The sequence below is a fragment of the Manis pentadactyla genome, chromosome 2 (genome assembly GCF_030020395.1).
Source record: "Manis pentadactyla isolate mManPen7 chromosome 2, mManPen7.hap1, whole genome shotgun sequence".
Lineage (NCBI taxonomy): Eukaryota > Metazoa > Chordata > Mammalia > Pholidota > Manidae > Manis > Manis pentadactyla.
Window position 1 is genome coordinate 213,400,045 of NC_080020.1, and position 22,757 is coordinate 213,422,801.

General features: G+C 36.0%; 1 protein-coding gene and 2 non-coding genes across 3 annotated transcripts in view; all 3 read right to left on the reverse strand.

Moving 5' to 3' along the window:
- Positions 1 to 345: 345 nt before the first annotated feature.
- The window catches only part of WDR43 (WD repeat domain 43), a 48,400-nt gene continuing 25,988 nt past the window's right edge, over positions 346 to 22,757 (reverse strand). The window contains exons 6-18 of the mRNA XM_036903592.2: positions 19,411 to 19,513; positions 18,800 to 18,864; positions 16,722 to 16,893; positions 15,379 to 15,465; positions 14,381 to 14,512; positions 12,720 to 12,851; positions 7,806 to 7,892; positions 7,173 to 7,204; positions 6,111 to 6,174; positions 3,931 to 4,044; positions 3,336 to 3,405; positions 878 to 927; positions 346 to 768 (exon numbers count right to left, since the gene is read on the reverse strand). Coding sequence (XP_036759487.1) covers positions 577 to 768; positions 878 to 927; positions 3,336 to 3,405; positions 3,931 to 4,044; positions 6,111 to 6,174; positions 7,173 to 7,204; positions 7,806 to 7,892; positions 12,720 to 12,851; positions 14,381 to 14,512; positions 15,379 to 15,465; positions 16,722 to 16,893; positions 18,800 to 18,864; positions 19,411 to 19,513 — 1,300 coding nt within the window. The 3' untranslated portion in view covers positions 346 to 576. The remainder of the gene's footprint in view (positions 769 to 877; positions 928 to 3,335; positions 3,406 to 3,930; positions 4,045 to 6,110; positions 6,175 to 7,172; positions 7,205 to 7,805; positions 7,893 to 12,719; positions 12,852 to 14,380; positions 14,513 to 15,378; positions 15,466 to 16,721; positions 16,894 to 18,799; positions 18,865 to 19,410; positions 19,514 to 22,757) is intronic.
- Positions 14,001 to 14,076, reverse strand: LOC118921665 (small nucleolar RNA SNORD53/SNORD92). The gene has a single exon (XR_005028455.1). It is a non-coding gene; the product is annotated as a small nucleolar RNA SNORD53/SNORD92 (small nucleolar RNA).
- On the reverse strand, positions 14,818 to 14,895 carry LOC118921671 (small nucleolar RNA SNORD53/SNORD92). Its single transcript, XR_005028460.1, has one exon. It is a non-coding gene; the product is annotated as a small nucleolar RNA SNORD53/SNORD92 (small nucleolar RNA).

Genomic DNA, 22,757 nt, shown 5'->3' on the forward strand with positions numbered 1-22,757 from the left:
CAAATCAGATTACCAGTTAATAAACAACCTAAGGATTCTGATGACTTGATTTTTTAATCACTACCATTTTTATTCCCATTTAGTTATCCCTTCATATTTTATGAAAATGTACTAAATTAAAAATTTGTTTTCACTAGTGCTGCTTCGTATCTGGATTTGACAAAAGATACCAACCTGAGGTAAGAGCTGACTCCTTCACAAAAGTCCAGTTCTCAAACTCCCATGCTGGAAATGTCTTTATCTTCACTTACGTCCATTCTTGGTATAACCAACCATACTAAGATATTATATTATAAAAATATACCATATATTGGACACTCACGTCAGTACATGGCAGAAAATGTGTCTATTTACTGTGTAAAGTTTATTAACATTTGAATGAAACACTCTTATTTACACAGTTAAATCTGGGGTGCTCAGGACAGCAAAGTGGCATGGGAACCACCTTCAGGAATTTGGAAATGTGCAAGGGTCCCTGGCATTCTGTCTCGGAGCCAAACCGTCCCAGGAGGACCCGGCAGCACTGGGTAAGGTGAGCCAGAGTTTACACAGTTTGACTGGCTTGCGTTTCTGTCCTCATTCTTCTTCACTTTCATTTTCAGGATCCAAATCAGAATCTCCATTTAATTCTTTTTCACTTGCCACCTCTCTGTCCTCACCATTTTCCTCATCTTTTTCCTCAGCATCCTCATCTTCCTCTTCATTATCTTCATCAACATCCTCATCTTTTTCACTTTCTTTCTCTTCCTCATCTTCATCCCAATTATCCTGGTAGAATATTAAGCAAGGAAAGCATCCATGAAGGCCTTGGTCTTACACAGCACAAGGATATAAAAACAGATTTATGCACCAGGAAACAAATTTCTCAGTTACTCACATCAGAATCCTTATCTGCTATTTCATCATCAGACTCCTCTTCAGAAGATTCTGTAAGGGGAGAAAACACCCAGCCTTAATTTTGTGATCAATTCAGAGGCACAGCCCTGAAAACTAAATGGAACCAGATTGCTGAACCTACGGGGAGAAAACACCCAGCCTTAATTTTGTGATCAATTCAGAGGCACAGCCCTGAAAACTAAATGGAACCAGATTGCTGAACCTACTTTTAGAAATATTATATTCAGCTATCATACAAGAAGAAACATTCAATTAGTATTCTTATCTGCATAAAAGCATATCTATTATTCCATCAAGATCACACTAAGCAAAACAAAGCACCAAAACCCTAACAAAATCTCAACAAAACCCAATTCTAAAAGACTAAGCCAAGGACATGGAGAAAAGGGAACCCTTGTGCACTGTTGGTGGGAATGTACTGGTTCAGCCACTATGGACAGCATGGAGACTCCTCAAGAAATTAAAAATAGAACTACCATATGATCCTCAAATTCCTCTTCCTTTATATACCAAAGAAAAACGAAATCAGGATCTTGAAGAGATACCTGCACCCCCAGGTTCACTATAGCATTATTTACATCAGCAAAGACATGGAAACAACCCAAGTGTTCACTGACAGATGAATGGATAAAGAAAATGTAACACATACACACGGAATATTATTCAGCTATTTAAAAAAAAAAAAGGAAATCCTGCCATTTGCAACAATATGGATGGACCTTGAGGGCACTGTGCTACATGCAATAAGTCAAACACAGAAAGATAAATAGTGCATGACCTCATTTATGTATGTAATCCTTAAAAAAAAGGAACTCATAGATACAGAGAACAGATTGGTGGTTGCCTGGTCGCCAGAAGTGGTGGACAGGGGGTGGGGAAAATGGGTGGCCAAAAGGTACAAACTTCCAACTGTAAAGTAAGTCCATCCTAGAGATATAAAGTACAGTATGGTGACCACAGTTAACAATGCTATACTTGAACCTGAAAGCTGCTATGAGAATAAATCCTCAAAGTTCTCACCACAAGAAAAAAACCTGCAATTATGTATGGTGATGGATTTTTAACTAAACATATTGTCGCAATCATTTTGCAAATATATATACATAAAAATCATTATATTGCACACCTAAAATGAATACAATGTTACAGATCAATTATATCTCAATAAAACCAGGGAGGGGGGACTCCACCAAAAATCTAATCAATTCAGGTAGGCTGTTATGTCCTTCAGTTATGTTTTATAACTTTCTCTTTAAGGTTTTATTTTTTTAGATGTATACCTAGGAACTTCATGGTTTTGATTGCTGCTGTGATTGACATCTTTTTCCCTTAATATATTTTCTGACTGGACGTACATCCGTGGACTATAATGCATTATCCGTGGACTAGACGACATAATGCTGCCGATTCCTTCTGCTGGCCTTGGTTTCCAGTGAACCTAATTTGCATATCTAATTAAAAATGGTATGACTTGATTCTGCTGTGTCTTCTGAGTGGGGAAGGATAACTGCCAAGTCCAATGTTCCAGAATTCATTTACTTCCTACAGTATCAGACAGGTATCAAGAAACAATAAAAAGTACAGTATTGTCCTGTTCCTTACTTTATGGGAATGCTTCTAAACTTTGTTTGATATAGATTAAGGAAATTTACTTAAATTCCTAGGTTGCTCAGATTATCAAATAATGAGATGCATGAGGACTGAATCTTAACAAATTTTTTATATATATATTAAAGTAATATATAATGTTCCCCATTAATCTGTTAATGTGATAACCATGTTAACATAATTCTTGATGCTCAATCGCCTTATAATCTTTAAATAAATTCTACTTGGAAATGATATACTATTTTACTTAAGCATTTCTATAATCAGTTTGCTAGCTAGGATATCTGAAGATAGTCTAAAATCTTTTTTTATTGGCTATCCCTGTCTAGTTTTGATGCATAAAATGAGTCAAAATTTTATATATGACAAAAATGACTTATTCTTTGAAAGAATGATAAAACTCACCTATAAGCCTGTGTCTGGCACCTTGGAAGAAATGTTTTAAGTCAATTTTAAAGTCACTAACTTATTCAAAGTTTCTATTTTTCAGCCAGTTTTGGTTATTGTTCTTTCCTTAAATATACCTGTATCATCTGGGTTTTTAAATGTGCTGGCGTATAGCTTATTCATAGCATTCTTCTATTTAAATCTCTTCTCTACCTGTCCCCTTTGTCTACCTGTCCCCTTTGTTACTGTATTATATTTGTGCCTTTCTTATTTTATCATATTTTTGCCTTTTTTGCCACAGGTTTGACATTTTATTAGATAAGGTGTGCCAAAGCATGATCTTACTTACACTGATGTTTTCACAGAAAAAAGTTAACACAACTGAGTCAAGGTGAAAAACTAAACATTTCCAATTTCAGACTCTCCCCTACCCCAAGCTTTACCTTCTTCATACACCAATTTCGCCTCCTGTGCAGGACAAGCCATTCCCTTTGTTTTTTCTGATGCTGTAACCTGAATAATAAAGTGCTATTATGAAGCAGGATATAGATTTATCTCCAGTATCAAAACCACAACTAAACCCAACCTTCCCTAACCATAGACTTGTCCTCAACCACTACAATGGACACTGTGACCTTAACATGATGTAGACTAAATACAGGGCAAACACATTCATCAAATACAGTAAGGAAAAATTACTCTGTAAAAGTTCAGAAACCTTTTAAGGTGATCAGAATTTTCTCTGTGCCCAAATTTGGATTTTTTAAATACCCTATAACTTGTCCACAGTAGCACAACCATCTTAACTGCAGTAACAATTGAAATATTATGGCGAGAACCTTTCAGTAAAAGTTGAAATGGGCAAAACTGTACTTACTTACTATCAAATACGTAAGATTTCGAAGTTAAATACTGTACCCTGACTTACCAATTGCTTCTGAAATAGGGAGCTGTCAGTGTTCAGGTGAATGATCCCTATCCCTCTCTGCATTTCTACCAGATCCATAAGTTTAGCACAAAACAATCTGATTTACTCACTTGTGTGATTAGAAGGATAAGCTTCCCATGAAGGTGGGAGAGTTTCTGAAACGTTTTTACTCTGCTTTCCATTAACTGGTAGAGTGTCCCCAGCTGAGGTACCAGGTCAGGCAACTAGAAAGAAAAACAATGATGTCTGACACTATGGTAACATCACACACAGAACGGACACATCACACTTAGATGCACCAGTGCTTGGTCACTGCACCACAACCATATGCATGGCATGCACTTCCACTGACAGTGGCTGTTTGTGACACAGACTAGAAACATCTTAAACTTTCAGAGGCTTCCAATGTCCTAACAGCAAAAGAAATACATTTTTAAACAAGATACGAGGTCAGGAGGAGAAAGTGCAGGTAGGACAAACTGCGGGGTTAGACTTCTTTGTACTGATCACATTTTTTCGAGAAGATCAATATCACGGAGACACTAAGTAAAAAATAGCCCCACCACAGATTTGTGACTTTCCTCTGAAACTTACTCCCTGGTATCATATAATCTACCTTTATCATAAAGCCCCTGCAGGCTACAGGGCACTCTCCACAGCTTCCAGAGACCAGCAGGAAACAGTTACAGAGTAAAAAGCTCACCATATAGTATTTCAAACATACTGTCTGTTAATGAATCCTCTGAACCATGCTGAAAATTAAAGCAGAAACTTTTCGTTTGTCCCTACATAAAAAGGGACACACACTTAACCCTTTAATTAGCCTTTACTTGCCCTCCTAGCTCTGACACTTGGGTATAAATGTTTCAATCAAATGTTAAACAGTAAATAGACACAAAAATGAATGAAACAAAATTCACTGTGATCGAATTTCAATTACCATCATCTCCCTTTTATTTGTCCCTATTCAGACTATAAGCTCCAGGAAGATGGGGACTACAGTGTCCTGTACATCACATCAAAGCTCCATGCTTAGCATAGTGTTTGGCTGAGAGAAGACATTTAAGATATCTGACCAGGAAGGAAAAAATAAAGGAAAGTTGGCAGGAAAAGCACTGTCTCCTGGGAGAGAGAACCATTATGGGTTGTGCAATCTTCCCTATACTATACTTCTTTGTTTTGCCATGGCCTTGAATGATACACAACTACTCCTCCAGTTGTTATATCTTAGGAGTTGACTCCAGAAGGGACCTCACTACAAGGCCACCTAGGGCTCTTCCTGTGGCCACCACCATGCCGCTCAGCCCCTCCACTCACCACTGCCAATTCATGTTCAAGTGGGAAACCCAATATTCATTCTTACTGTCTGTCTCTTCCCCAATTCTAACATACTGGCAGGGTTCTCCACAGATTTACAAAGAACTGTTGACCTCAAAACAGGTTATCCAATGGTCTTCCCTATTTCCAACTACTGAAGGCAAAAAGAGCTTGAGACAGAGAGCAAGGGACAGTGAACAGGCAGGAGCTGGTTAAACTGTGTTAAGAAAGGAAGAGCTATATAGCTTAAAGAGCAGTTAAGAATTTTCTTCAACTACCCACTGTAACCTTTTAAGAAAACCTACTGTTAAGGTGCTAAATAATCAACGAAAGAATTGTATAATTTTATTTCTAGATTAAAATGTAACTGATTTGATGATGTGGCAAAGAACCCAACTCATATGGTGACATTTGAAATTTTTTTTTCTGGTGTTGCTTCAAGATCTGATCTTATGCTCCTCTCCCTTCCCTGTGCACAGATCATCAGGAGCTGACAGGCAGCCCCAGCAAAATGTCAACTATTACTTATCTAATTTATTTAATTATTATCACAAGCTACCTTTTCTCCTCTTGGGACAAGGTAGACAGACATGTTAGCATAAATACAAACTTTAAAAATTTGCTAAGTTTTTAAAAGGGAAAGAGAGAAACACACAATGTAAAGATAATTTTGCTGAACAGGTTGTGTGTATAGAAAAACATCTGCTGGCTAATATGTCAATATATAACTTTTCTCCTTCCTGTATTTTTCAAAGTTCTCTATAGAATATCACTTTTAAAATCCAGGGCAAAAAAGAGACCAATTTGTATAAGACAACAACGGTGACATGACACTGCACCTGGGAAAAACAAAATCTTTTAAAAGAAGCAACTGATAGTTGAAGGGCAGATAGAGAAAGAATGGTTTTGTTAAGCCATCAACTTAAAACTTTCATGAAAGTCAAACTACTTAACTACAGTTGAAAAGACTTACTGTGGATAGGTAGGATGCATGAACTGTTAACACACATTTTAGCCACTGAACCATTAAAACGGCACTGAAAAAAAGAAAAAAAAACCTCAGTAAATTAATATTTACAAATTCAAAATTAAATACAACCGAGTTATAAAACTAGAAAAATCAAGAGAGGCAAACAAGGATCTATAACCTGTGCCCTATGAAAATGACTAGAATAAACCACTGTGACTTCTTGTACCAAGTCTGAAGTCTGAGATCTGTATAATATAGTTATCTCTTGGAGGAGGTGGGTAGGATGGACTGAAAAACAGGACAAATCTCTTCCTCTACAACAGTTCAAGAATAAAACCCATGCTTCACTTCATAATTAACTGATACAAAGCAGTAAACTAGTCTCAACTGACTTTGCATTTTAGTTCATGTTATTTGAGCCCATTATCTACTCAGTGTCAGGTGCAAACAGCAAAAGAATTCCATGCCAACATTAAAAGACAAATATAGACCAAAAATGTGTAAGCCAGGCCTGACTAACAAATTCTTTTAGCTTTCCTTCGTGGGCTCTGAAGGCTGATGGAGCCTCTCAGGAAAAAAAACTTAGGAAAACTGTATATTCTAGACATTGATAATACTAAACTACAAGCTTAGGATCGTTGACATATCAACTTCCTATTTAAATATTTAATCATAAACTTATTAACAGAAAGACCTACAAAATTTAGTCATATCAAATATTTCCTTAAAGCATCTTAGTAACTATCAGAGGTTGCACAAATTTTACAAATGACAATTTTACATATCATGATTAGGACTAAATTATAAACCAAGTCTAATTCATTAAATAACCTGATAATAAAGCTGAAAAACCTAGAGAGGAATTTTCTAAAAGAAAGAAAAAAATTCTAATAAGAACCATTCAACCTAACCTAAGTGGAGAGCAGTACATGACATCTGAAGAGTTTTATTAGAATTTGGGGCTATCTACTATGTAATGCTGTGCTGTTAGACATTGTTGTTTTTAATAAGCACCTCTAAAATATTTATGAACTCATAGCATTTTACACTGCCTGTAAGTCTCACCTATTAGGATGTCCTTGCAATCTCTTCGTAAGCTGAAGGGAAGAAAAACAGTATTAGCAAGAATGCTTCAGAGGCAGTCAATCTCCGTCAGTTCCTCACAATATATACACTCATAAGAACAAAGGAAAATAATTATAGTAGGAAATCAGCATTCCTAAATGATTCTTAAATTTCCTAATTCCTAAATGTTCAACTATGAATAATTCCATAGTAAGAGTAATTACCTGACTAAAATCTAGGCTATTCATACATAAATGAATGTCCACAATAGGCAAATCCAGAGACAGGAAATAGATGAGTGGTTGCCAGAAACTGGATGTAAGGAAGAATGAGGAGAAAAGAATCAGTATGGGATTTATTTATTCTGGCGTGACAACTGCACAACCTGTGAATATACTAAAGAACACTAAACTGTACACTTCAAAAGGCTGACTTCTATGGTATGTGAATTATATGTAAAAAAAAAAAAAAACCTAGGTTAGGTAAATTTGGTTTGAGTAGACCTATCTATCACCTATTATCCACACTAAATACCCTGCTTGCTTACATACTGCAAACACATTTCTCTAAATGCTGGATTGTCTCTTTGAAAAAATAGCATTAGGACCTTAAATGGAAGGAGAACCCATTTACCTCTTGCAACAATGGAATAACAGCATGCAGGGGCATCCTTAACACAGTCCTCTTTATTAGGTTTAAATTCCTAGTCTGCAGCACTTTCTGTGAGAAAATACAAGGAATATAAGGATAAGCAAATTCAGAAGCTAAGGACATGACCAGAAATTGTCAGTAAAAATTATTTAAAAAAACAAGCAATAAACTACAAACTGAATTTCAACAAATAAAGGTTGGAAGGACTGAATGGAGAATGTCACGTCTTATGGCTATCGGACAAGAACAGTCTTCAGGTGTTGGGACATTTACTTCAGTAAACAGGTTTCTTCTCTACAAATTCTAAACCTTTATAAACTGTTTTATATAAAACAGAAAACACCTCTAGACATTTAAAGATACATACCACTTGAGAAATTCCCAAACCTTCATTTTATGAAATTAGAGATGTAGCCACACAAGATTTAGCAAAACATTATTAAAATCACATTCAGCAATAAACCCAAAAGTTAAGTGTCAACTTTTGGATAAAATTTTGAGCCAATGAAAAGATCACATATGCTTGTGTGAAAACCCTTCAAGGGTGCATTAAGGCGAGAAGCCCAGTCCCTACTCTAGGGTAGAAAGGAGATATAGTAGATTAGGCCTAATCCTTGACAGGCCTTTCAACTTCTTCAAACTCCAGATGTGTTACCAATCGGAGAGAGTGGGAAATGAGAGTCCATTCAGATCTCAAAATTCTGATTCCTCCATGCTCTTGAATACTTTAAAATATTTTTTTCAAAAGGTTTTACTCCTACAGGAACTTCCCTGATAAAAGGACTAAACATTCGAAATACATATACATTGTGAAATTCTCTACTGCTCTACATATAAAGTGGTCATAAAATTTGTTGTCCAAAGTGAGACAGTTTTGAGAATGAAAGGAGTCACTATTAGTAATTATATCAAGGTAAGCAGTATAAACCAGAATAGTCACAGGCAGGTAAGATTATGTATGGCCTAGCTATTTAGAAGTTATTGCAAACTGCAGGGCAGATGAGTAATTTTAACCAACTCTCAGATAATTCTTATCCCCACTAAAGACAGAGGCTCTATGATAACAATTTTCAAATTTAAAATAAGCAAGTAAGTTATCCCAAACCAATTGAAATGGTAATACACAGAGAAGTCAGCATTAATAACTTATGCTGAGAATGTATTTAAAGCAACAACCCTACAAACCACAGCTACAACTGTTAAGAAGATGCTGCTGAAGATGGGATTTTTCTTTTACAGCTCTATTGCATTCTAACTGAAGCATAATAAATGGTACACATTTAAAGTATAGGTTTGATCAGTCTGATATAAACATTTACCCATGAAACAATACAATAAACATTCTGTCACTCTCAAGTCTCCTTGGGTCCCTTTACGCTCTCTCTATTCCTCCTCCCACCCCCATCCCTGAGCAGCCACTGAACTATATATATGGGTCTGCATTTTCTAGAACTTTCATATAAATGGTATATAGTATATATTCTTTTTTGTTGGGCTTCTTTCTCATAGCGTTAAGTTTGAGATTCATCCATGTTATTGATGTATCAATAATACATGCCTTATATTGCTAGATAAACAATTTGTTTACCCATTCGTATGCTGGGGGTCACATAGGTTCTTCCCAATTTTTGGCTATTACAAATAAAGTGGCTATGACCATTCATGTACAAGTCTTCATATGAAACATACATTTTTTATTCTAAGTAAATACCTAGGAACAGATTGGCTGGGTCTTATGGTAGGTATCTTAACTTTTAAGAAACTGCCAGACTGTTTTCCAAAGTACTTATAACCATTTTACATTCCACCAGGAAAACATGAGAGCTCGAGCTGTTATACATCCTCACCAATAGATGGTATTGTCTTTTAAACTTTAATCATGTAGTGTTATCTCATGACTTTCACTCGAATTTGTGAAGATTAATGATGTATATACCTTTACATGCACTTATTGGTCACCTGAATATTTTGTGAAGTATCTGTTCACAACTTTACTGTGTTTTGTCTGAGTTGAGTCTCATTATTGAGCTAAGAGTTCTATATATAATTCTGGATATAAATCCTTTGTCTGATGTATGAGTCGTGAATATTTTTCCCAGTCTTCAGTTTGCTTTTTCACTTCCTAAACAGGGTCATTTCAAAAGCTAAAGTTTTTAATTTTCATTAAGTCCAAATGACCAATTTCTCCTTTAGTGTTTCATGCTTTCTGTGATGCACCAAGGCTTTTCCACTGAAGTTTGCCTAGATTTTCTCCTAATTTGTTCTAGAAGCTTTGTAGGTTTGGTTTTACATTTATGTCTATCATCTACTTTGTGTTGACTTTTGTGTAAGGTGCGAGGTAAGAGTTGAAATTTTTTTTCAGTTGGTTCAGCACCAATTGTTGAAAAGGCTTTACTTTCCCCACTGACTTGACCTCATACCTTTACTGAAAACCAACTATGTGTGGTCTATTTATGGATTCTGTATTTTGGCTCCTTAATCTATATATTTTTTTGCACTAATATCAAACTTGTCTTGATTGCTATGCTTTTATCTAGAAACCAGGCAGGGTAAGTCCTCTAATTTTGCTCTTTATTTTATTAAAATAACTGTGGCTATTTCACATCCTTTGAGTTTCTAAAAGATGGCTGCTAGAATTTAGTAGGGAATGCATTGAATATATAGATTAATTTGGGCAGAATTCCTCATTTTGACAATACTAAGTCTTCCTATGAACATGGTTTGGATCTCCATTAACTCAGATATTTGTTAATTTCTCTCTAATTTTGATGCAGAGGTAGAGGCATCTTTTGTAGATTTATCTAGGTATTTTTTGGTACTACTCTAAATGTAAATTTTTTTAAATATTTAATTTAATAACTACACTTCAAATCCAGTGTTACATCCCTGCCATTGCTTACTCTCCTTTCATTCCAATTTTTAATGTCCTCCTACTATATTTCATGTATACTCACTCATAAGGTTCCTTTGGAGAATGAGGAAGATTTTTTAAGGTGAAAAATACTTGATTTTTCATATTTGACTCGTTTCCAATTACTTCTAATTAAGTAATACAACAAATCACCTCAAAATCCTTAACAATGAAAGGTCTTACCTGTACAATCCATTACAATTTAAGAAATGCTTTCATAAACATTATTTCCTTTGTCCTCCCAACAAGTCTATGACGCCTGATAAAAGTACACACAGTCACCTTTGAAGTGACAAAGATTCTATTCTGAATCTCTTCAAGCTTCTAAGATCCAACTACCAGCTTACAGAAAATATGATGAACAGATGCATATGTTAAATATAGCATTTACTGGGTTAAGTAAACCAATAAAATGGATTTCGCAGAAGGCACAGTCTAGAACTTGAGAACCTCTACTGGGCAAATAACCTAGCTTCTCCAAAAAATAAACCGCAAAGGACAGAGGAGGCATATAAACCACATACAATATGGACTTGTTGGGATCCTCTGAAAAAGGCAAAAACTAAACTTAAGAAGTTTACAAGACAATCAGGGAAATACAAACACTAAATGGATATTTGATGGTTTTTAAGGAATTACTGTTTACTTTTTTAGTTTTGATAATGGATTGTGGTTATGTTTTTAAAAGGAGTTGTTACTGTCAGAGTTGAACAGGAATGTATTTATAGATGAACGGATATATCTGAGATTTGCTTCACAGCAACCTGAGGAGGCATGTGGGCAGATAAATGAAACAATGATAGGTAGACTGGCTAGTACTAATATTCTGAAACTGAGTGATAGGTTCATAATGGCCCACTGTACTATTTTTAAATGTTTGGAAATGTTTCTTTAAAAATTTTTTTAAACCCAAGAAATTGGTAATTGATTCATTTGTACTACTGAAGGTTTCAAAGCATAGTAAGTAGGAAACAATGGCAGATATATTACATTTTAAAACCATTGCCAATTGTTTTCTATAGCTTATTTTTCATCAAATCCTCACTGAAGTTGCTATGCTATGTTCAACTAAAATCCACCTTCCAGATTACATACACTCTCAATCTATTTTAAAAGTAACTTTAGATTTTTAAATATGCTGGTTTCCCCTCTCATTTTGTAAAATCACCTTAAGACACAAATATAAGATATTCCCACTTAGATCAAAATATAAATCAGACACTATTCACAGGTTACATATTAAAGTCACCTCTATACTAAGTGGCATCATAATATCATGAGTCACTAAGAATAAATGCATCTAGTGTATGTAAATTGCTTTAATGTGATCAGGCAATGTTTAAATTCAAATTTTTAGACTTAAATTTTCTCTACAGACCCCTGTCAAATTCTAGAATTTAAGAGGACCAAATTAAGTAACTTCGTACAAGCAGTCACCAACTTACAAATACAGAAATCATAAATGACTTCCTTTATACAAAGTTTTACCTCTAAATACTTCACAACATAACCCCCAACCCTCTTGAACTTTTTGCCCAAACCTCCTACCCATTGCCAAGGTTCCACCTCACTGCCCCCTCTCACGGCCAGGGGAAAATAAGTTTCTGGAATCCAGAGTAAAAACTCAGGAACGCATTTTCCTACAGAAAAAAATATAAATCGTGATCTAGAATGCTGAGTATTATAATTCAGCTATACTATGTTTATAAAGGCTTTTGTGAACTAAAGCCTAAGAACCTAATAATAACTCAAAAACAGTATTTCTATGAGAAAATGCATTCCAGGTTCAAAATAATTCAATGCAATCCCTTTGTAGGTTGGTGACTGTCTGTATAGTGCCACCAAGTAATATATATTTGACAAAGTCACAAATATTAAATTGAAACTGGGTACATAACATGACTGTTCACTCTGCAAATGTAGTTAATTACTTTCTAAGAAAAATTAACTATCTTAACTCATTTAAAAACTGCTATAATACTTACATTTAGCATTTCAAAATCATTGCTTTCTAAGCCCTGTGCAAGAAGAACTGGAAAGCTATTTGTCTGTGGAAGGTCCTCCTTTTCCCTTTTTGTATGTATATCCAGTGCTCCCAGGCGTTCTTCAATGCTAACCTACAGAACAGAAAAGATCTGTTAATGCTAAACCAGAAGACCATAGTAGCTTGGTCAAATTACCTTGTGCATCAGGAGACAAAAAGCACTAACTGATTCACACCTCAACCCTGGAAACCACTATTCTCTTTCTCATTCCAACAGAATCTCATTACCATAAAGCCAACGTTAGAAACAAGTGTAATGACTGCAACCCACGCTTCCTGAGTCTAGTGAAAAAAACTGTCCAAGAGGCCATGATCTGAAATGTAATTCATACAAACTGCTCTATAGGATTCATAACAGGCAAGGATCTGGCATCTGGTCACAAAAGCACAAAAAAAGACCTATTAGCACAGAGGCTTCTGGAAAGAGCACAGAAATGAATAAAATTTTACTATATTGATATCAAAACTGTAATCCCACAATATTTAAGATGATAAAGAGAATATTAAGCATCTTGCCTTCATCCAAGTCTGCAGGAAACAAATATTATCTGAACAGCATAAAGTTACATTCCCAAAGCAATTTATTAAATGTGTCCCTACTTTTCTCTTTTAAGACATGCCACACTACAACCAACTTCCTTGATAAAATATCTGAAATTCAAGTGTAAACAAACATGATGCAATCTGCTGTACAAAAACTCAACTGTAGAGAACTGATGCCTTATTAAAGCAACTCTAACAACCACGTTCTGCTATCCCCTTGGTAAGTAAATCAAAATACACATGTTCTATGACACCAAAGCAAACAAATACGTGTTGATAAAGCCTCCTGTCTCAGTTAACTTAAGAAAAACGTAAAACAGGCATGAGGAAATTAAAGGGTTGGATCTATCTAGGACAAGCTAAAGAAGGGGGACACATTATTTTTAAATGTAGATATCCTGTTACTGAAGAATTTTTAATGAAAAGCAATGTTAACTCCAACCCCTTACCCAATAAAGGAAGACATTCAGGTAAAGAAACATCATGGTCTTTCTCTAATGACAAAACAGTTAAAATTCTAGGTTACTGAGGAGTGCACATGTGAATGGAAGGTGAAAGAGGACTCTGCATAGAAAATACAGGAACCAGAGGAGGGTCTGGGGGAGTTGGGACGGCACTCTAAGAGGTTATTAAAATGATGATTGCTTTCAAAGACCAACTAGCACTAACCCAGCCAGGACTGCTCAGACAGCCAAGAGAAGAGGTACCACTGGAACTCAGCAACATGCAAAACCCAATGGAAATCATCACAGAAGTCCTAGCTTCACTTATGTTGTCCTGGTATTCAATTATTTTATCCAGTTAACTGAACAAATGGCCAAAACGGCACCCTTTTTAGTGAGTGTGAGTTCTGTCTTCTCTATTAACAGTGGCAAAAAAAGACTTACAAAGCTCACAGTGGAATTTCAGAACCTACACTGCTTGGGAGGAGAGAGAGTAACAGTAGCAACCTCTGAAAGTTTCTGATGTTTCAGCTTCGGCTCTATCCAACATTTTGGTTAGAATCTTCCAAGTAATCTTTAACTTCGGACTCAAAAATAGTCAGAATGGTTGTATTACCTCCTTTTCCCCTAACTTCCTCTTGCTTTCTACTTCCTCGGCAGAAGGAGGGGGAGGCTTGATGGCTGCACGATGACCAGGTATCCCAGGAACCAGAACCTTTGCCTCAGAATTCATCACTGGTGTTCTCACCTGTTCCCGGGAAACAGCAAGGATGTACCAAAGGAAATTATGCCTTAGTCCTTGCCAGATTATCCCCAATGAGAAAACGAATGGCTTTTAAAAAGTTTTTCTACTGGAAAACTTAATATAAGTTTTATGACATGAATTAAAGACAGATTCTCAAAGTTCAGTTTTAAAACTTCCAATTCACTTAAGAGTAAAAACCAGGAAAACAAAATCTACAGATTACACACAAAAACACTGACTTAGGAATGTTAAAGATGAAGCTGTACATGTTACGACCACCTCCAGTAACTAGTTGATCTTTGCCAGAAATGCTCAGACAGCCAAGAGAAAGGTGTCATCTCTGAAACTCAGCCAGAAGCGAAACCATATGTATGTCATCATAGCATGTCTTGGCTTTTCTTTTCTCATTAAACTGTTAAACACATGATATCACATATAGGTATGTTATATTCAAAATAAGGCATCACGATTATGCCGTTATGTATTCGTATTAAATTTCAGCCCCATTATAGTTTTAGGTTTTATTTTACCCTGAAATTACAGCATTCCTCCCAACAAAGTTTAAGTATTTACTAAGTTTAATAAATAATAAATTTATTTATTGATGAATTTGATATTGATATTCATTCAATAATGAGGTATGAGGGTCAGGAAGAACAAAATCCAAGGTCTTTAACTTCTAGTCAAGACTCATTGCACAAGTCAAGAGCACAGAAATGAATAAAATTTTACTATATTGATATCAAAACTGCAATCCAAGAATATTTAAGATGATAAAGAGAATATTAAGCATCTGAACATATTACATAACAGTTCAATTCACTCAAATCTCTTTTTTCTCAACTTCTGATAGATCATGTTGCACTCACCTTTTTTACAGCTGTTTCTACTTTGGGGGCCCAGCAGTTTGGAACATCTCTCACTAAACACATATGAGGTTCTTTGGAACTTAAAGCCTGGGAATACAATTTTAAAGGGCGCAGGGTGAGGAGGGGGGAAAAAGTGTCAAACAAGGCAACTGGGAGTAAGAATAAAATGAAAAACAAATACTTAACTTGCGAATTTTTATAAATATACAAAGTGTGGAAAGCTTCCACACAAAACTATTTGCCACTCAGACTGCTCACCACGGCAGCTGAGGAAACCAGCAAATGAAGCTACTGTAAGGCAGGTTCACTTTCCTCAGTTTTGAACTGCTCCCATTTTTTCACATATACAGTTTTAAAAGATCAATTATCGTTTAAATATAACAGATCTTAAAGAAACCATACTGGTTCATCACCCTTATACATGTAAAAAAAAAAAGGAACAATCGTACCCTAAAAATTTCCTACTGCTATCCTCCAACAAGCAGGTCAAAGTCAAAACTGCTGATTAACAAAATGTTCCAAGAAGGAAATAGTGGCTCCGTCTGGAGAGGGGGATTGGGGGCCCCCTTATGGGACTTAAGGGTCCACAAGGAGTCTTACATTTATAGTAATACTTTTCTCCTCTTTTTATTAAACCATATCTGCACATTAAACTTTAAAAAAGTAAGTGTTTTTAAATAAATTCAGTAAGAGCTTGCTTGGGCATGTAATATTCCACCCAGTCTCCCTGAAGATCTTACTGAAAACAGTATTATAAATGAAACCTTAAGAAATTTCCTAACATGATCTTAATAACTCAACAAGTCTCCCAAGAAACTTCTGTAATCAGAAAGTGAAATCATTGCACCGCCCACTACATTCCCACTTAGAAAATTTAATGGATGCTATTACTAAAGGTTCTTTTATCAAGATTCACCTTTTGGGTAGCTGGACAAAATTCACTCATCCCTGTGCTGACCAAAACGATAGCCACTAGGAATGAGTGGCTACTGAGGACTTGAAATGCAGCTCATCCAAACTGAGAGGTATTTGTAATAGAAAAATAAACACCAGATTTCAAACATACCAAATAAAGGAGAAGGGGGAATAAAGGAATAAAGTATCTAAATAATGTCTTTAACTTGATTAAACATTAAAATATCTTGGATATACTAGATTAAGTAAACTTTATATAGAGAGTTCTCATAAATTAAACCAACCAGTAAAATGTCCTTCAGTTAAGGGAAAATATACGACTTCTTTTTAAATATTCTCATAAGCAGATCATGTATCATTTAAAAATCATTCTTTTCCATGGACATGTTAATGCTATACTGCTTTACTCCAGACGGGCATCTACGTACCACTCGCTCAATGGTGGGCTGAAACCAATTGCCATATACAAGCAACAATGACATTTTGTCTGAGCAAAAACCAGCTGCTAGAATAGGGATGGGTTTTGGTGTTGATTTCTTGCCTTTCCCAGATGTGGCTATCTGAATTGTGCAGTTTGAAGTCAACGGCTTTTTGCAATATCTAGAAAAGGAAAAAAAAAAATCAGATTAGAAATTTTGAAATAACATACTAATTAAGCTGGCCATCAAGTCATGAAATGTGACCCTCCTCTGGCCTCCACACTACCACCCAGAATGTCCTGTCAAGACTTCATCTATTCCCACCCTGCCAACATTCAAGACCTCACCACAAAACTCTGCCTTGAGACCCATATGCCTCTCCATCCCACCTTGTCAGCCACTGCTGGAGGCACCAAGCTCTCGTTGCACTCTCCCCACCCTGAGCTTAAGCCCAGATGGCTCTGTACATGCCCTATTCTAATCAGCCCTGTCTCTGCTTCCAGCCCCCGAAGACCCACCATGCCTTGTGCAAAACAGTTCCAGGAGTAAAATTATCAGCAAAATATAATCAACAAAATTAAACCCTCAATTTCTTCCCCAAGGACTCTATTTATCTCCCAAGTTGTAGCTGTTTTCTCTCCAACACACTTTGTGCTGGGGGCCGTGGACATGATGTGCTCCTTGTTCTCCAGTAACACTTCAAGACATGTAGTCTCTCCTTCCTTCAATTCTAAAACCTTTGAAACTGTTGTCACCAGATCCCAGCTATTTCCCCATCCTGCCATCACCCAGTGACCTCTGGTCACTCCTCCACGTTTCTTAAAGATTTTAGTGGCTCATGCCATTCTAGCCAACACCAGTCCTGAGGAACTCCTCTCTTGGTGGCTTCCATGCCCAGCCCGACACCCTGTCCTCTCAGTTTCTCACCCTTCCTATTCCCAGCAACCCAGCCCTTCCCGCTACCTCGGCCACTCACTCCTCCTTGCCGGCCATCTCACCACCAAGCACACGCCCTCCATCCTCTCAGCTGTAAGCACCCACTCTCCCTACCCCTTACTCACTCCTGCTAGTATGACTTCACAGCCACATCTACTCCAGGCTTTTGGCCTCTGCGTTAGCCTTCATTCCTCTGTGAGTATTTCCAACACATCAGACAGAATGACCTAAAATTTAAGTCAAACTTCACCCATCCTCTGCTTAGAATCCTTCAATGGCTTTACTATTACCCAGGGGAAAATGTCCAAGTCCCCACCGTGGCCCAGTACTTCAGGGCCCTCAATTATACATTCCACATACACATATGACTATGTAAATAGAGGCCACAAGTGTTATACACTAAACTGCTAAAAGTTACCTCTAAGGAGCAAAACTCAATGAGACTTGGGTTTTATAAGCAACTGTCTATGCATCATCCTGAATGCTTTAAAATGAGTGCATACTGCTTTCATAATTAACTTACATTTAAATTAATTTCTGTACTAGGATTGTAAAAGGAAGGCAACTGACAATAAAAGTTGAAACCATTTTAAAGTTTAGCATTAACTACACACGACTGAGTCGCACACCATGTTTATAGTGTACGGCTAAGGTTGGTAAAGGGCCAGAGAGTAAATATTTTAGTTTTTTGGGGCCATGTATGATCTCTACTGGATTTGGCCTGCAGGCTATAACATTCTGACCCCTGGTCTATGTCACTGCCCTCTGCCCACCAAAATATATTGCCAGGCGTCACTGACCCATAGTGCACCAAGGGGAGGCACCGCCAAAGGCAGAAATGCAGGCTTCACCAAAGTTCATAGAAACTATTGGTTGAACTTCCTTTTAAAATTTATCATTAGAATTTCCAACATTTACTAAGCAAACATCATAAAAAGTCACTCTCCTAGCCACAATTATGAAGAACGGGGTCCACAACTCCAAAGACCTGAGTTCTCAATGAGAATGTATATAATCATAAGGGTAAAGAATTAAGAATGCTTTTAGAACAATCTGACAAGTAATACAATGGAAAGAATACCCAGGTGTTAATATATAGAAATAACAAGTCAGAAGAAAACAAATTTCTGACTTGGAAACTTCTTACTTACCCATTTAATATGTGTTCAAAAAGATGAACTTGACCATCACTGCATACAACAGCTAACTTGACAGGCTAAAAGAAAAATGTAACTGGTTACTCTAATGGGTAGCATTCTTTAGTCTACTCTAATAGATAATTACTTCTGCAATACATTTAGGAAAATTCAACTCTCCTTCCCACCCCTTTAAATAACCAGAGAAAACAGCAAGAATGCACAACTCTTGCATTTAAAAATAATCAGTGCCATCAAAATAGTAATTTGAGTTTTATTGTCAAGCTTGTAAATAGAAGTTTAGGTAGGCCAAGAAGATAACACAGTCAAGGAGAGAGTGGCGTGGAAGTTAGAGGAACAAAGTCACTACCAAGGGCAGGGGCGACAAGGCCCTGTAGGTCACAGCACTCAGGGTTGCTGAGAATGCCACCATGCACTGTCCCTTCCCTCCTAAGAGCACACCACCGTGGTCTATCTAATGGTTACTTCCAACAGTTTAAGATTTTCACTCTATTTCGTTCTTCCTCCCTCACGTACCCGCTTTCCCAAATCAATAAATCATCAAAGCCTTGATTTTAAAAATAGCTGTGAATCAAAATCAAGTTCTCAACAATCGAGCTATTTACCTCTTCTTTGTTTTCTGACAAAGTCAAGTCAATATAGACAGGTTCATCTGTAACTGTAAAAGACATCACTGCATTCTTTTCTTTGTTTTCTGATCGGACCTGCCTAGATAACAACAACACCAATGATTAGGTGGTAAGACAGACTGAAAAAAAAAAAAGACAAACACCTAAAGGGATCACAGATTTAGATTCCCAATAGCTTTTTCATCTTTTGAAAGGTAAATAAGGTGACTAAAAATCAAAATAAGGAAAGCATTCACGTCACTTAACATGGTTACACAGAAAAAGAAAAAACATTAATGCATTTCTGGCAGTTTAAGCAATGAGTAACACTCTCTATTCTTCTTCATTCATCTATTTGTCTATCTTGATGCCACTATCTTGATTACTGTGGCTTGACAAGTCTTGAAATCAGACAAATTGAGTCCTCCAACTTTTTTCCGTCTTTCTCAAAGTCACTTTGGCTATTGCATTGCACTGCATTTGGATTTTAAAATCAGACTGTCAGAAGAGTCTGCCGGTATTTGATGGGTTTGCATTGAATGTACAGATTAACTGGAGAAGAATTAGTATCATAGAAACACTGAGAAAAGATCTAGAAATATATATATGAGGATCATTATTCATTGATTCCTTATTTGAGAATTTGCCTAATTGCTAAAATTCATCTGGAAAGCTGCAAATCATTGTTTGTAGTGCTTTCTTGGTCTTTAACAGATACGCACAAAACAGAAGAAAATATGAGGTGCCTCAATACAGACGAGGTTAAACAAGGCCATGTTCTGCTTCCTTAACTCAGTTCTCATAATACAAGTATTCTCTGCACGGTCTATTTAGTGCCACATTTTTAGCTTCTGTGCTTCTTGTTAGTTATTTCCCTGTTTAAAATGACCCTTAAATGTAGTGCTGAAGTGCTATCTTGTGTTCCTAAAAGCAAAAAAGCTGTGCTATGCCTTTTGGAGAAATATCTGTGCTACATAAACTCTGCTCTAAGAGTCAATCAACTCTCTCTCTCTATAAAAAAAGGAAAACAAACATAAAACAAGGTTATGTATTGATTAGATGATGAAAATTGTGACCAGAGAGGCTTGTATTTCCCCAAGGAGTGATAATTCAGTATCTGATAAATCAGCACTTTATACAATGTAGGACTTTATACAATGTAACTACTTTGAATAATGAGAATTGGCTGTATATGTATATACATTTATACATGCAAAACCAGTTCACTGAAGAGAGTCTTTTCAACAGATGGTACTAGGAGCATTAGATATCCATAATGCAAAATATAAACTCCAATCCATTCCTCACACCATATACACAAATCAACTCAAAATAGATCACAGAACCAAATGTAAGATGTAAAGCTAAAACTCCTAGGCAAAACCTTTGTAACCTTAATTAAGCAAAGATTTCCAAACATGATCTAGACTTACCAAATTAAAAACTTCTCTTCAAAAAAAGAAAGTACAGACCAGGAGAAAAATATTTGCAAAACATATACTGAGAATGGATTTATTATAGTCAGAATATACAAAGAACTCTCAAAACTCAGTAAGAAAACAACCCAGTAAAAAACAGGCCACAATATTTGAATAGATATTTTCAGAGAACATATCCAGATAGCAAATATACATATGAAAGACTGTCAACATCAACAGCCACTAGGGAAATGTAGATTAAAACCACACTGAGATACCACTACACACCTATTAAAATGGCTAAAATTAAATGACATATCAAGTATTGGTGAGGATGTGAAGGAATTAGCACCTTTATACACAGCTGGCAGGAATGTAAAATGGTACAATCACTCTGAAAAAATGTTTTCTTTAAAAATTAAATATATACCTATCATATGATTCCGCCATTGCACTCCAAGTTATTTACCCAAGAGAAATGAATCATATGTTCATACAAAAGACAAATGTCCATAAGAACTTTTATTTGTAATGCCCCAAATGTGTCAAAAAGCAGGGAGACTGGGGAGGGGAGGGTATTACAAAGGGATATGAGCAAATTCTTGGGAGCAATACACATGGTTACTGTCTTGACTGTGGTAAGGACTTCACATATATACATATGTCAGCACTTAAATCAATCTGTAAAACTTAAATATGTACAGTTTATTATGTGTCAATTATACCTCAAAAAAGCTGTTTAAAAATATTTAGGCACAAATTTAAAAAAATAAAGACTGAATAAAAAAGTAACAAACATGATTTACAAATAGGATTCAAAAACAGTCTCTTTTCAACTTATGAGACTTTATACATTTACCAGTAAACAATCTTTCAACATTTTTATGTCTAGAAGAAAACTGAGAGCTGATTTGATAAATTCTAAATAGTTCATGCACAATACATTCTTAGTGAAACAAGATTCATTCTAACATGAGGTCATTTATATAAAGGAAACTGCTATCTTAGCCCATCAATAGTAAAGTTATCTCCTTAAAGTAATATAAAAGGCATTTTAAAAAATACTCATCCAGTGACAAGAGATATTCAAATGTTATTTCCTTACAGAAATGTGTCTTCCAAAGGTAATTATCAGGAAACCTTTAGCTTACTCTACCTACCAAAACACAGTTTTTATAAATGGCCTTTTGGGGCAGCCTTTCAATATGGGTTTTTAACTTAATTGTCTTTTAAGTTTACTCCTCTGCTACAAGGAAGCCCCCAGGTATTCCTTACTATTTTTACAACCTTAAGACAACCTTAAGGAATTTAATGTCCTCAGTTAACCATCAGTAAACAAGACATTACACTACCAAAGACAACAGAAATGAACTTCTCTATTACAGAAGAAATTCTATAGCTGAAGAAGCCTAGATATGGGGAGGCAAAGAGGTAAAAAAAACATTTGAAGTCCAAACACCTCAAGTAATATTCAAGAGATTTGGGTGGTAGATTTTTAATTCTGGGCCTTACTAATGTTTTATGTAAGTGTTAAACCTTTGACAACTAAAATTATCCCAACAGGTGCTCTTCAAAAATCAGACAAGGACAGAAAACCAGTGCAGTTTGATGAATAGGAGGCATAATTAGGGACTACAGTTTAGCTAATGGCTTGAAGGTGAAGAGAGGTTCACATTAGGCCTCATGAACCTTCCTCCACAACTGCTTTAAGGAATACCTATTTGGTAAGTCCTATACTTCTGAACAGTATTTCGTATAAATTTATAACCTTTCATGATCAAGAGCATGCTCAGCTAAATGATTACTAGGATGAGAAACTACTCCCATTTTTAAAAATCTCTACTTATTTTGTCCATGACCAGTAGATAATGTAATAAAATCCAATAAATTTTTTGTATTTCTTAAATTTAAAAACTTTTTTTTGGT